The sequence below is a fragment of the Jaculus jaculus genome, chromosome 4 (genome assembly GCF_020740685.1).
Source record: "Jaculus jaculus isolate mJacJac1 chromosome 4, mJacJac1.mat.Y.cur, whole genome shotgun sequence".
Classification (NCBI taxonomy): domain Eukaryota; kingdom Metazoa; phylum Chordata; class Mammalia; order Rodentia; family Dipodidae; genus Jaculus; species Jaculus jaculus.
This window is the reverse complement of record NC_059105.1, coordinates 160,476,364-160,491,114: the sequence shown is the minus strand read 5'-3', so window position 1 is coordinate 160,491,114 and position 14,751 is coordinate 160,476,364. Positions and strand designations below refer to the sequence as shown.

General features: G+C 44.3%; 1 protein-coding gene across 9 annotated transcripts in view; it reads right to left on the bottom strand.

Moving 5' to 3' along the window:
• Positions 1–12,137, bottom strand: part of Golgb1 (golgin B1) — a 69,849-nt gene extending 57,712 nt beyond the window's left edge. For 7 of the 9 annotated variants that reach the window (XM_045147366.1, XM_045147364.1, XM_045147367.1 and 4 more), the window contains exons 1-3: positions 3,043–3,137; positions 1,739–1,891; positions 1,411–1,563 (exon numbers count right to left, since the gene is read on the bottom strand). In XM_045147366.1, coding sequence (XP_045003301.1) covers positions 1,411–1,563; positions 1,739–1,891; positions 3,043–3,135 — 399 coding nt within the window. In that variant the 5' untranslated portion in view covers positions 3,136–3,137. Of the gene's footprint in view, positions 1–1,410; positions 1,564–1,738; positions 1,892–3,042; positions 3,138–11,634; positions 11,885–12,069 lie in introns of those variants that run through there. The other 2 variants (XM_045147363.1, XM_045147362.1) reach the window with 2 other exon arrangements.
• Positions 12,138–14,751: the final 2,614 nt, after the last annotated feature.

Genomic DNA, 14,751 nt, shown 5'->3' with positions numbered 1-14,751 from the left:
ATAAGTAAGTTATTTGAGAACACTAAGTTAGTCACACACAGCTACTGATGCAAGAAAAGCAATTTCCTCTGAGCATTAGTCCCTGAAAGACTACAGGGTATGGGAACTAACAAGTACCCCAAAGGCATGCCTAAAAAAATGATTAAAACCAGTGGGCGTGGTGGCGCAAGCCTTTAATCCCAGCACTCGGGAGGCAGAGGTAGGAGGATCGCCGTGAGTTCGAGGCCACCCTGATACTACATACTGAATTCCAGGTCAGTCTGGGCTAGAGTGAAACCTTACCTCAGAAAAAAAAAAAAAAAAAAAAAAGATATCTATGTAGGATGAAGTCTATCACTGCAGTGTACACTGACACACCTGCCTCAATATACCAAACGCTGCATAAAAATAAGTTTCCTAGTCTCTAAAACAGCTGTCTGAAGTGACTCGTAAAGGGAAGACAGTGAAAACGTGTACTAGAACAATGCTGTACTCCTCAGAAAACAGCTCTCTTCTGGTCCTCTCTGTATCGCCCCCTGGAAATCGTGCTGTTGGTGGTAGTCATAAATCTAAATCTAGATAGCCACTTTACAGGGAGACCAAGGTGACCCAGGGATTCAGTCCCTAATTCATAAAACATTAATCCATTCTGTGGCCATAGGAGAATACCAGCTGTTCTGCATAAAGTCAATGAAGGAGTTCAGAGCAGGAAAGATAAACCCTTCAGAGAGCCTATAGTTTTTAATGTTCTAACCAATGATCACACTCCTCCAAAAAGTATATGTCTCCCCTAGCTAAGTGTCTCAATTTAGGAATAATTTCTTCCTGTCACCTTTTAAAAATTTATTTTATGCTGGGCGTGGTGGCACACGCCTTTAATCCCAGCACTCGGGAGGCAGAGGTAGAAGGATTGCTGTGAGTTCGAGGCCACCCTGAGACTCCATAGTGAATTCCAGGTCAGCCTGGGCCAGGGTGAGACCCTACCTCGAAAAACCAAAAAAATAAAAAATAAAAATAATTTTATATTTTATTTTACTTATTTTTAGAGAGAAAGAGATAGAATAGGGCATGCCAGGGCCTTCAGCCACTGGAATGAACTCCAGATGGTAGCACTACTCTCTATACCTGGCTTTATGTGGGTAATGGGGAATTGAACCCAGGCGATCCAGCCTTGCAAGCAAGCATCCTTAACCAGTGGGCCAACTCTCCAGTCCTGTCAGCCTCTGTAAGTTCTCTGGAAGTCTAGGTAACAACTGGCATTTCATGTGTACATTTTGGTAGGCCTTGTATTCTCTGTTTGTGGCCTACCCTATGTGAGAGCATAAGGTTGCATTATTTAGCCATCACAAATATTTGTACCTAGTCAACACCTGCTTATTCCAGAAGCTTTCTCGCCTTACAGAATGCCTGTTGTTCACCAGGCCTCCATACCTTGGTGGGTGACTCCTCCAGCTGAGGCTCTGTGGGCAGAACAGTCCCTCCCTGTGCCTTCATTTCTTCCATTTGTTTGTTCAAAGAAGTCAATTTGGCTTTTGCATGAAGCTTTATTTTTTTAATCTTGCTGTCAGCAGCTTTCCTTTCTTCCTGCCAAAAAAAAGAGAATGACGCTAAGTAAATATTTATTCACCGTTCGCAGAAGTTACTTTCAGGAGGCGTGGCGTTGGGGACTTAGGAAATAAGACCCCAGTGTGAGTGAAGGGGAGAAAGCAGAGTGGTGATCTGCCCGGTGCTCAGCAGGAAAGGGCCAGAGCATGCCCACCTGCAGAGCCTCGTCCTTCTGCTGGAGTTGAGCATCCTTCTGTGCAATGATGTCCTTCAGTTCCACCACCAACTTCTCTGCATACGCCAGGCGTTCTAGAACATCCTCCTGTGTTCCATTATTAAATTCCATGTCAGGCTCCCGGGCTGATTCCTAGTATTTAGACCAAAAAAAAAAAAAGCTAATGTACAGAGAAAAGCAGTAACTTCAGGAACAAGAATTCTGATTTCATACCATCATTTGTCCAAGTCATATGTTTTGAAACTTAAAAGCACTTTCTAAGTGACCCACCAATAGTTATCACGGCCATTACAAAAGATTGTGTGTTGTATGTCATTTAAAGTAGTAGCATCCTAATTTCGCCAAATAGAAAAACAAAGGGAAGGATTACAGAATATTAAGTGGAAGAGCCCAAAATTTAAAACTAAGACTTAGTTGGAGCTGGAGAGATGGCTTAGCGGTTAAGCACTTGCCTATGAAGGCTAAGGACCTCCCAGGACCTACATTAGCCACATGCACAAGGGGGTGCACGCGTCTGGAGTTCGTTTGCAGTGGCTGGAGGCCCCGGTGCGCCCATTTTCTCTCTCTCTCTCTCTCTCTCTCTCTCTCTCTCTCTCTCTCTCTGCCTCTTTCTCTATCTGCTGCTCTCAAATACATAAATAAAAATGAACAAAAAAAGTTTTAATAATAAAAACACTAAGACTTAGTTGAATAAAATTTGCTTAACCAGTAGGCATTGCTGCTTATCTTTCTGGAAACCAATAGAGTTCTTTTGATTCTTCCTGTGACCCCTAGAAAGCACCACACCCACTACAGAAAAGTAGGAGATGAATTTATAAAAGCAAACAGAGCCGGGCCATGAGTTCGAGGGCACCCTGAGACTACATAGTGAATTCCAGGTCAGCCTGGGTTAGAGCAAGACCCTACCTCGAGAAACTAGAAAAATAAACAAATAAATAGAGTAAACAGACATTGTCAAAACCAAATAGTGCTCCAGTTCCTCTATCTACCATTTAAGCCTTTCAATGGACAAGGGCATGGGTGGAGGAGGAGCACTGTAGATAATGTGGTCCTGCCCAGGCCCAGCACAGCCCTCAAGTCTCGTGCAGAGCTTGGTTTCTATCTCTGTGGTGCTTCCGCTCCAAACTTAACAGGGGAAGATCACTTAAAGTCTTGTAATGTTTCCTTAAACCGCACTCTGCTTGGCACAGGGCAGGCTGTTCACATCCTTCCACCTTGCATTCTTCCCCTTAGGAGAACACAGAACGGGTCTTACGGGTTGGAATCAGAACAAGGCTACTCACAGTTGCTAAGGGAGCTGTCATGTTCTGGTCGGTGTCATCCCCTGATAATTCATGTAAGACAACGTTCGCTAATCCGGATAAGCGGCTTAGCATTTCTGTAGGGGAAAAAGGAAGGAAAGGGAGTCTAAGCATCTGTGAGACAGGTACCGGCTGCTACTACATTGGCACTTATCCACCCACTAGTGAAGTAAGAGTGCTATGCACGTGACTCCCCTTAGACCCGCAGCCTGACAAAGTACAGGACAGAACCACGCTGTTCTTTTCGCTGGCACGGCACCAAGATTGCAACCACCATCACTCAGATCAATTGTAAAACATACATGAATAGGGCTGGAGAGATGGCTTAGCAGTTAAGCGCTTGCCTGTGAAGCCTAAGGACCCCGGTTCGAGCCTAGATTCCCCAGGACCCACGTTAGCCAGATGCACAAGGAAGCGCATGCGTCTGGAGTTCGTCTGCAGTGGCTGGAGGCCCTGGCACGTCCATTCTCTCTCTCTGTTTGTCTCTCGCAAATAAATAAATAAATAAATAAATAAACAACAAAACAAACATGAATAGAATATAACATAATTCTTGAATACAAGTATGTAACTGTCAAGCATATCTTAAAGGTCATCTTTAGTGTCTCTATCCTTCATCAGTTTCCATTTATAAATATGAACTGCTCAGTCTTCCTCTTGCCAGAATGTTACCCTTCCCTACTTTTTCCAAACAAACCTCAATCACAAAATTCTTATGTGTCTCTGGGACCCCATTCTTTCACACAGATTTTTTGACAAGCCATTTGGTATCAGTAAAAAGTACTGTTCAAGCCAGGTGTGGTGGCACACGCCTTTAAACCCGACACCTGGGAGGCTGAGGTAGGAGGATCGCCATGAGTTCGAGGCCACCATGCAAATATATAGTGAATTCCAGGTCAGCCTGGGCTAGAGTGAGACCCTAACTCAAAAACAAACAAAAATTACTGTTCAAAATGTATATATAGTGTTGCCAGGCATGGTGGTGCATGGCTTTAACTCCAGCACTTGGGAGGCAGAGGCCAGTCAGTTGAAGGCCAGCCTGATATTTCACAGTACATTCCAGGTCAGCTTGGGCTAGAGTGAGACCTTACCTCAAAAAAAAAAAAAGTATAGTGTTAAGCATGTATATTAGAAAATAACTGAAATGAGTAAACTGTGATTGTTCTGCAAGTTATTTGAAAAAGCAAAAAAAAAAAAAATAAGAAGATAGAAAAGGAAACATAGAGCAGAAATCAATAACTAGAAAATGAAAAACTATAAAAAAAAATCCATAATAGCAAAAGTGGTTCTTTGAAAAGATCAATAAAGATAATAAAGCTCTAGTCAGTAGGACACAAAAAAACAGCAGAGACCAATTACTGACATCATAAATGAAAATGAGAACATCACTATGGATCTAGTATACATTACAAGAGAAAAAGGACTAGAAAAAACAAGAAAACAGTACAAGTAACCCTATGTTCGCCAATTCAAAGTGGATTGAACTGAGCCAATTCTTTTTTTTCCTAATTTTTATTAACATTTTCTATGATTATAAAAAATATCCCATGGTAATACCCTCCCTCCCCTCACTTTCCCCTTTGAAATTCCATTCTCCACTGAGCCAATTCTTTAAAGACACAAGGTACCAAAACCCAAGAATACAAGAGAACCTGAATACATATGAATGGATATATAAGTGAAACTGAGTTAACACCTTATTTTAAAATTGCTGGGCTATGGGCTGGAGAGATGGCTTAGCAGTTAAGTGCTTGCCTGTGAAGCCTAAGGACCCCACTTCGAGGCTCGATTCCCCAGGACCCATGCTAGCCAGATGTACAAGGGGCGCACTCGTCTGGAGTTCGTTTGCAGTGGCTGGAGGCCCTGGAGCGCCCATTCTCTCTCTATGTATATATATCTGCCTCTTTCTCTCTGACTGTCACTTTCAAATAAATAAAGAAAAATAAATAAAAAAATTTTTAAAAAATGAAATTTCTGGGCTGGAGAGATGCTTAGCAGTTAAGGTGCTTGCCTGCAAAGCCTAAAGATCCAGGTTTGATTCTCCAGGTCCCATGTAAAATAAACTTGGAACAGGCCAGGCATGGTGGTGCAGGCCTTTAATCTCAGCACTCGGGAGGCAGAGGTAGAAGAATCACTGTGAGTTCAAGGCCACCCTGAGACTACATAGTGAATTCCAGGTCAGCCTGAGCTAGAGTGAGATGCTACCTTGAAAAACCAAGGGGGGAGGGGGGACTTGCAATGGAAGAAATACAACTATTTCGAATACCAAAAGACATTATTGTCCAAACAAAATTTCTTTAAAAAAAAAAAAACTGTATAAGTGAGCTCCTAGAAGGAATAGCTGACTTTATTTAGTAAGGTTGCAGGCCACAGGCTAATAAACATGCAAAAGTCAACTGCATCCCATTACAAGCAATGAACAGTGGATTGAAATCAATGCAACTTTATTTCCAACAGCACAGAAAAAGAGGAGGACTTGAACAGAGATCTAATAAACACGTGCAGGATTGATATGCTGAAAACTATCTGCAAAGATTTTTCCCTGATGCAGCTGCTTTTGAGTTGCCTGTGATCCAGTAAGTAGTCCCTCATACCAACTCCTGTTAGTAGAAACCTCAATAAATGATTGGCTCACTAAAACAAATCAAAAGAAAAACTACTGGAGAACTTAAACAAGAAAAAAAAAAAAAATCCTAGGGACAATAACCCCCAGGTAGCAATGAGCACATTTCATTCAGCAGCTTAATCTAGATTTCTAAATTAACACTCTCTAACAAAAAGTAGTAAAGCTCCTTGAAGAAAGGTCTATTCAGAGTTGAGGCAAGAGCAGCTAGGAGATGAGCCAGACACACCTTACTGCACCAGAAAGTAAGGAAGTACTGCTAAGAAATGAGGGGAGGAGACAGGCACGGGAGTAGGAGCTGAAGGAGTTCTACAGGGCAACTAAAACAAGTCACAAAGTCGCTTGGAGAGATGGCTTAATGGTTTAGGCACTTGCCTGGGAAGCCTAAGGTTCGATTCCCCAGTACCCATGTAAAGCCAGATGCACAAGGTAGTATGTGCATCAGGAGTTTGTTTGCAGTGGCTGGAGGCCCTGGTGTGTGCATTCTCTATCTGCCTGTCTCTAAAATTAAAAGAAAGTAAATTAAATTAAAAAGTCACAGCAACAAATAGGGAATAAAAACATACCCATCAGTCCACACTGATTGTGGAACAAGAGATGAATCTTCCTTACACAGGAATTCTCTCCTTGAGTATGGGCTGGACTGAAGTGAATCACGTACAAAGAGAAACATTACAATCTCAGAGTGGAAAGACACGGCAGCCACTTGATGGTTCACCTTCATTGTCAACTTGACTGGATTTAAAATCATTATGGAAACATGCATTTGGGTGTGTCTAATGAAGGTGTTTCCAAAATGGCTTAAATGAGGAGGGAAGGCCCACCTCAGTGTCTGCTGGACTGAATAGAAAAGGGCAAAGCAAGCTGGGCAGCTACGTTCATTTCTCTCTGCTTGCAGACACAGTGTGGCTGGCAGCTCTGCATTCCTGCTACCATGGCTTCCCCACCATGATGGACGGACCCCTCAAACTGTGAGACAAGATAAAACCTTCCTTCCTTATGTTACTTACTCTGCCACAACAATGAGAAATTAGTACAGCCACTATCACATCCAAATGATAAAAGGTTAATACCAGCCGGGCGTGGTGGTGCACATCTTTAATCCTAACACTCAGGAGGCAGAGGTAGGAGGATCGCTATGAGTTTGAGGCCACCCTGAGACTCCATAGTGAATTCCAGGTCAGCCTGGATCAGTGTGAGACCCTACCTCAAAAAAACCCCAAAAGAGCCAGGCATGGTAGTGCACGCCTTTAATCCCAGCACTCAGGAGGCAGATGTGGGAGCATCGCTGTGAGTTCAAGGCCACCCTGAGACTACATAGTGAATTCCAGGTCAGCCTGGGCTAGAGTGAGACCCTAACTCGAAACACCCCCCCCCCCGCCGCCAAAAAAGGTTAATACCAATATTTTGTGCCTCTGCTAATGTGATGAGAAGAAAGACCTTATCTCTGTAGTAACCTTCTCTGAAACCTGTCACTGTAGGCTAATTATGACAGGATACCAGGCAAACCCAAAATCAGGGTACTTATTTAAAAAACATCCGACTAGTATTTTTCAAAATCTTCAAAGTAATGAAAAATAGATAAAGACTAAGAAACAGCCACAGAACAGAAGAGGCAAGGAGACCTGCTGATTAAATCCAAAGTAATATGCCAGATTAAATCCTCTAGTGAGAAAAAGACATTAGTGGGAAAATAGTGAACTCTGATGAAGTCTATCTATAGTTAGTTAATGGCATTGTACTAATGTTCTTGGGTGTGAAACATGTAACCATGGCCATATAATTTACTAACATTAGGGAAAGCTGGATAAAGAGTTTACAATAACTCCCTACCTAATCTTTGTAAATTTTAAGTAGATCTAAAGTTGTTCCAAACCCGATTCACTTTTGTAACTATATGCATGTTACATATTCAGATAAATGGCAACTGCCATAAAAGAATCACACTGACAGGAAAAGACATATACATGCAACTGATACAACACTAGTGTGAGGAAGTATGCTGAATTTTATGTTCTGTGAAAAAATGCTACTTGGCTTTTAAAACACTTAGCGGGAAAAATGTAAAAACTGTTGTACAAAACAAACAGTTAAGTAAATCTAGTCTCTACTACAGTTTCCTGCTGCTCTGAGTAGGAACAATGTTTAGGATTGTGATGGTTCTTAATGAGGAAGTGTTGAGAGACCTGTCTCATTAGCAGAGGATAAACGAAGTAGCAAACAGCATTTGAAGATGCATGCGACACAAGGAAAAGGAGAATGACCTGCCAGGAGAGTAACACGGGCTCAGGTACGATGACAAACAATCACGACCAATTTCTTTCTTCAAATAAGTGCCCTCAACCACTGAGCCATCCCTCCTGCGCAGTTTCTGTCTTTTTTGTTTTGGTTAGTTTGGTTTTGTTTTGTTTTGATTTTGGTTTTTCCTTTTTTTTTTTAATATTTTTTGTTTATTTATTTATTTGAGAGCGACAGACACAGAGAGAAAGACAGATAGAGGGAGAGACAGAGAATGGGCGCGCCAGGGCTTCCAGCCTCTGCAAACGAACTCCAGACGCGTGCGCCCCCTTGTGCATCTGGCTAACGTGGGTCCTGGGGAACCGAGCCTCGAACCGGGGTCCTTAGGCTTCACAGGCAAGCGCTTAAGCGCTAAGCCATCTCTCCAGCCCTGATTTTGGTTTTTCGAGGTAGGGTCTCACTCTAGTCCAGGCTGACCTGGAATTCACTATGGAGTCTCACACCCTATTTTTAATAACTTTGTACATGAAGCAAGACTTCATGATGTAGAATCTTCTATTTGTAGCATAATGAACACTCACAAAGACTCCTATTTTTAGAGTATTTTATGATACAAAGTTTAAGATTAGGCATGTTAACCTGCACATAGTATTAAGTAACAAAAAGGCTCAGAACAGCGTTTGTGTCATCATTCACATGAAGGAGTCCTATGCCACATGTGGGCTTCCCTATGATCAGAGAGCACTGCTGAAGGGTAAGTGAAAATTCATTCACAGGGCTTACTTCTAGAAAGTGGGAGATGGAGAAAATGCAGTGAAGTACATGGTTAAGAATTTCCCTTTTACATTATAGCCTTTAGCACTCAATTTCCCTTTATCAGAAGCACATATAACCAACCATAAAATAGTTTAAATTAAAAAGTACATCCAGCCCTGAGGCTACATAGTGAATTGCAGGTTCAGCCTGAGCTAAAGACCCTACCTCGAAAAACCAAAAAGAAGTAATAAAGTAAAATAAAAAGTGCAGCCAGGCATGGTGGTGCACGCCTTTAATACCAACACTTGGGAGGCAGAGGTGGGAACATCACTGTGAGTTCGAGGCCACCCTGAGACTCCATAGTGAATTCCAGGTCTGCCTGGGCTAAAGTGAGACCCTACCTTAAAAAAAAAACAAACACTAGGGCTGGAGAGATGGCTTAGCGGTTAAGCGCTTGCCTGTGAAGCCTAAGGGACCCCGGTTCGAGGCTCGGTTCCCCAGGTCCCACGTTAGCCAGATGCACAAGGGGGCGCATGCGTCTGTAGTTTGTTTGCAGAGGCTGGAAGCCCTGGCGCGCCCATTCTCTGTCTCTCTCCCTCTATCTGTCTTTCTCTCTGTGTCTGTCAGTCTCAAATTAAAAAAAAAAATTTTTTTAAAAAAACACTAAATAAAAAAATAAAAATATTACAGGGCTGGAGGCGTTACAGTAATATAGTGCTTGCCTAGCATACATGAGGCTATGAGTTTGATTCCCAGCACTGAAAAAAGAAAGAAAAGGTATTTTATTTTATGGTCTAATCCCCTTTAACACAAAGGTTCTTAACAATAACAAAAAGAAAACAAAAACTTGTATTCAATGATCAGTCGAGAGAAATGTGCCTCAAATAATTTATTCCTAATATGTAACCTAGAGAAGTTAATGATCTACTTTATAAACAAAGGTAGTAGCAACACCCTCGTAATCACCCACTAATCCCAAGGGAAGGAGGAGGTGGCTTTTAAAAGTTAAGTCGGACAGAAAGTTAAAAAGGACATATTCTGAGGTAGAAGGATCACTGTGCTCGAGGCCAGCCTGAGACTACATAGTGAATTCCAGGTCCGCTGGGGCTAAAGCAAGATCCTGCCTTAAAAGCCAAAAAAAAAAAAAAAAAAGAAAAAAGAAAAAAAAAAAAAAAAAGAAAAAATATTCTATTCTAAGATGATTATTTTCAGAGAAGATTGCAACAGGGTCAAATGGTGGTTATCCCCCCCCACACACACACAGCCCAAGCCAAAGCAACGGGGATCATCAAAGATGTAAACAACCTTCTTTTCTTTTTCTTTCTTTCTTTTTTTTTTTTTTGAGGTAGGGTCTCACTCTAGCTCACGCTGACCTGGAATTCACTATGCAGTCTCAGGGTGGCCTTGAAATCAAGGCAATTCTCCCACCTCTGCCTCCAAGTGCTGGGATAAAAGGCGTGCACCACCACACCCGTTACAAACAACCTTCTTTAAAACAAGGTAGCACTTTTATATGATCATCAAATTGTGTGGGGTGTGTCCTACCCTGTGGGCAGGAATTTTTATTTATTTTCTTCCCTTTAAATTTATATTTTTGTATATTCATAATACAGATGTTTACAGAGGTATTCGTACATTATTTGACATAAGCGTACATATTTGGGGGAGTGTATGCTCAAAAAGTTTTGCCTACAGAGCATGCAATTAAAAAGGCTTGAAAACACTGGACGTGGTGGCGCATGCCTTTAATCCCAGCACTCAAGAGGCAGAGGTAGGAGGATTGCAGTGAGTTCAAGGCCACCCTGAGAATACAGAGTGTATTCCAGGTCAGCCTGGGCTAGAGTGAGACCCTACCTCGAAAAACCAAAAACAAAACAAAAAAAAAGGTTTGAAAACTAGGCTGGAGAGACGGCTTAATAATGGTTAAAGCACTTGTCTGCCAAGCCTAAGGAACCATGTTCAACTCTGTGGATCCCAGTTAAACCAGACACACAAAGGTGAGGCAAGCGCAAGGTCGCATGCCCGCTAGGTGGCGCAAGTGTTTGGAGTTCGACTGCAGTGGCTGAGGCCTTGGTGTGCCAATTGTCTGTCTCTCCAAAAAATTTTTTAAAGATTTCAAACCTACCAAAGAAGTCAAATGTAAGGCGGTGAACATGACCATTACTATCATCACACTAGTCAAGGAAGGGAAAAGCGTTGAAGCAGCCAGGATACAACGTTGCTAACCAGGGCCTCTTAAAAGGAAGGCAAGGCTTCTACAATTAGGCTACACCCCTAGCCTACACAATTTTTGAGTACTCTTCCATTTTTTTTTTTTTTTTTTACATATATCTAGTTCCTATCTATTCCAAATTCTGTTTTCTAAAATAACACTTCCTGGATTTGACCCTTTGTGGTCATTCTGACCATATAAATCTTTTAATCTATTTTGTTTGTGTATTTGTGTTTTGTGTGTGTGTAGTCCAGGCTGACCTCGAACTTGCTATGTAACCCAGGCTGGCCTTAAACTCTTCATTCTGCTGTCTCCACCTCCCAAATCCTGGGATGACAGGCGCGTGCCACCACACCAATTCATGTCACTGCAAAGGCCTCCAGACTTTTTGTTAAGTTCTCCCATGCCATCTAACTCCAAACTGGGAAGGAAAAACAAACAAAACAAAACAAAACAAAACAAAAAACTCACCCTGAAGTGCGTGGAGGAGCTTCCAGCTATCTCCAAAGTCACCATACTTAAATCTATGATCTTAAAGACCTCGGTTGTATTCAAAATTCCCCTCTCCCCATAAACCGACTGGAGCTCTTTCAGTAATTCCAGACAAAAAGCACCTCCCCAAGTGGCCGGGAGGTGGGGGGGGGCTCCCCCTCCTGCTGATGCACGACAGACACGCTCCAACACAAGCGAACCAAGTTTTTTCCTCCACAACTTCCATCAAGCTGCCTCCTACAAGCCTGCCCACCTCGGATGCCCGGAGGGCATGGCACGCATCCTCATCCCTGTCTTCCAGCACTGCGGGGGTCCTCGGTGGGCATCCGCGGGCACCGGGAGCGGCGGCGTTAGACCTCGGGGTCCCGCCTCCCCCTGGGGGGAGGGAACCTCTTTTTTTTTCCCCTAAGTTCTGTCCAGGCCCCGTAGGTCCTCCTCCGACCGTGCACGGCTGAACCCGGCCGCCCAGGATCAGCAGGCCGTGGGGACGGACAGGACGACCCCGTTTCCGAAGGCTCCCCCGGAGACGGACGGAGTGCGTCGACCTCGGGCGGAGGGAGAACGGCGGCGGCGGTGACCGGCACGGGGCGGGGCGGGGCTGGAGGCGGCCGGGGTCGCCGGAGCATGCCCCCGAGGGGAGGGAGTTGGAGGGGTGGAGGGTAGTTCCCGGGGCGTGTCCCCCACTCACCTGGGCGCCGCGGCCGCGGGAGGCTCGTGCCGCCCCCCGCCCGGTCGTGAGCCACGTCAGCGCGGGGGATCCCGGACGCGCCGCCGCCGCCGCCACCGCGCCCCGCGGGGAAGGGACTCCAGCCACTAGCTCGAGGACGGACGACGGGATCGCGACGTCGGGCCAATCCGAGCGACCGGCGCGCCGTTACCAGGGAGACCAGGCACGCCTTGTTTGTAACTAACCCATCGGCGATGGCGGCAGCCAATCAGCACGCCGCTTTCCTTCGCGTCATCAAAGACGCAGCCAATGGGACTCCTGGAAATCGAGGGAAGGCGGGATCAGATGGTGTGTTGTTTTTTTTTTTTTTAAAGCAGGTGACCCGGAAGAAGATCCGGGAAAAAAAAAGAAAAAGTCTGGCAAGACCGAGAGAGGGGGAGGGCTTTCGGGAGGAAGGTCAGGTGTTTGTGGGGTGAGGTGGAAGTTCCGGTTTCTACCAAGGCCTCAGGGGAGGCCTGCAAGTGACCTGAGCTGTGGCCTGGGCTTTCCAGGAGACTTTGGGCCGTGCACCGGACACCGTCTGGATTGTTGCATGAGCTGTGACAACGCATGAGATTTGTGGGTTTTACCCTTAAAGCCAGAACAGTGATCATTTCTTATGACCTTTTAACTCTGAAAAAAAAAAAAAAAAGTGAGAGATGTGAGAAGCCCCAAGACAAACAGCGACTTAGTATCAGAGCTCCGATCCCAACCTGGCCTCAGTGTGAAAGACTGTCGCTGATGTCTCCAAGGACACGGGTATAAAAGACAATAGGGGTTCCGGGGCGTGGTGGCGCACAGAGAGGTAGGAGGATCGCCGTGAGTTCGAGGCCACCCCGAGACTACATAGTGAATTCCAGGTTAGCCTGAGCTAGAGTGAGACCCTACCTTGAAAAAACAAAAAAAGAAAGAAAGAAATAAAAGACAATAGGGAATCGTACGTGTGAGAGTGGCGTAAACTAGGGCTTAAGCAAGCACATTAGAGGACTCGGGCTCAGTGAGGCCCTCCAGCAAGAGACAAAGCAGGCTCGTGCCTCTTCACAAGCCCTAAGGGAAGGAGAGGGTGGATCAGAAATCCAGCCAACTCCTACTGCTCTTTCATGGCAGTCGCTTTAAAAATCCAAAAGCTGCTGAGAGCTCAACACTAAAAGTAAACTTAAAATACACCCGCCGTGGCTCAGGGAATTTTAGGAAGAGGGGCCCACAAGATTGTAAGAGCCACAGGGTAGGAGGGAATATCCAAAGGCATTGCCCGCCCCAACACACACATTGACTGACTGCTGCTCCAACTCACAATCCACAACCCCACCATGAATACCAATTTATTGAATCTTACTGTGCACCAAGCACTTAACCCTCTACATATACATTCTCATCCTGCCGATTACTTAACTCTTGGAGGTTCAAATACCAGCTCCATAAAGCCTTTCTCCTGTTTCCCTCTTGCTGTTTTGCTTCCTCTAAGCCATTTTGTCCTCTAACATAACTATTTAATTTATCTTGATGATTGCCTCTCTAGTTTATTAGTTCCAAGAAAGTTGTCTTTTAGTCTCAGCCACATTGCCAGATCCCAGAGCAGTATAGAAGAGGACACTCATTATCTATTGAGTCAATAGAGCATGTGATTATTTTCATTTTAAATAATGACGCAGTCAACTTCGGAAGATTAATTGGCACAAGGTCACATAGTGAGGGGTAGATCCACTAAAACGGCAACACTTCCATCAAGGCATGATCGTCTTAAATCCTTAGTTGAGCCCACCTAGCAAAGCTCTAGGCTGGATCCATTTAACTCCTCTACTAGCTTTGGAAAGCAGAATACTGCAGGAGACATCAGGACGGCATCAGTGACTTCAGCAACATTAATGTCATGACCAATACACATACCAATTCCACTCTTTCTCAAGACACTCCCAAATCCTTGTGTCTTTACCTGTTTCTTCCATATCTTCCCCCAACCTTTATTCAAACCTTTAACACCCCTCTCATTTCCCAGTCTCCTACCTATTCTTCAATCCCCCCAGGGTAGATGAACTTGCTTGTATATCAGAGAAACCAGAAACCACCTCCCAAAAGTCCTGTTAAGCACTCCCTTAGCCAAACTTTACTTTTCTGTATACTTACCTACTTCCTATTTAGCTGTAGAATAGCTTTTCAGTTTGAAGAGAATGTTACTTCCTTATGGAATAAGAGGTTGGAAAATTGTTTATCTGGTAGGTTTTCTTATGGCTCTACTTTCTGCTCTTGGGCGGGCATGAACTAGTCATTTAGAAAAAAGCACAGGGAACCCTGGGGTAATAAAGGAAGCAGATCATGTAGAGAGGCTAAGGAGTGAAGCTGAGCTGTTTGCAAAGAGCACTGAAGGACTGGAAGTAGCTTAAAATGTAACTTAGTGAAAACATATAGGCTCCGAGAGGTTGAGATAATAAAAGATAATTAGAGGGCTGGAGAGATGGCTTAGTGGCTAAGTGCTTGCCTGTGAAGCCTAAGGACCCCAGTTCGAGGCTTGATTCCCCAGGTCCCATGTTAGCCAAGATGCACAAGGGGGCGCACGCAGCTGGAGTTCGTTTGCAGTGGCTGGAGGCCCTGGCGCGCCCATTCTCTCTCCAGCTGCCTCTTTCTCTCTCTGTCTGTCTCACTCTCAAATAAATAAACAAAAAAGTA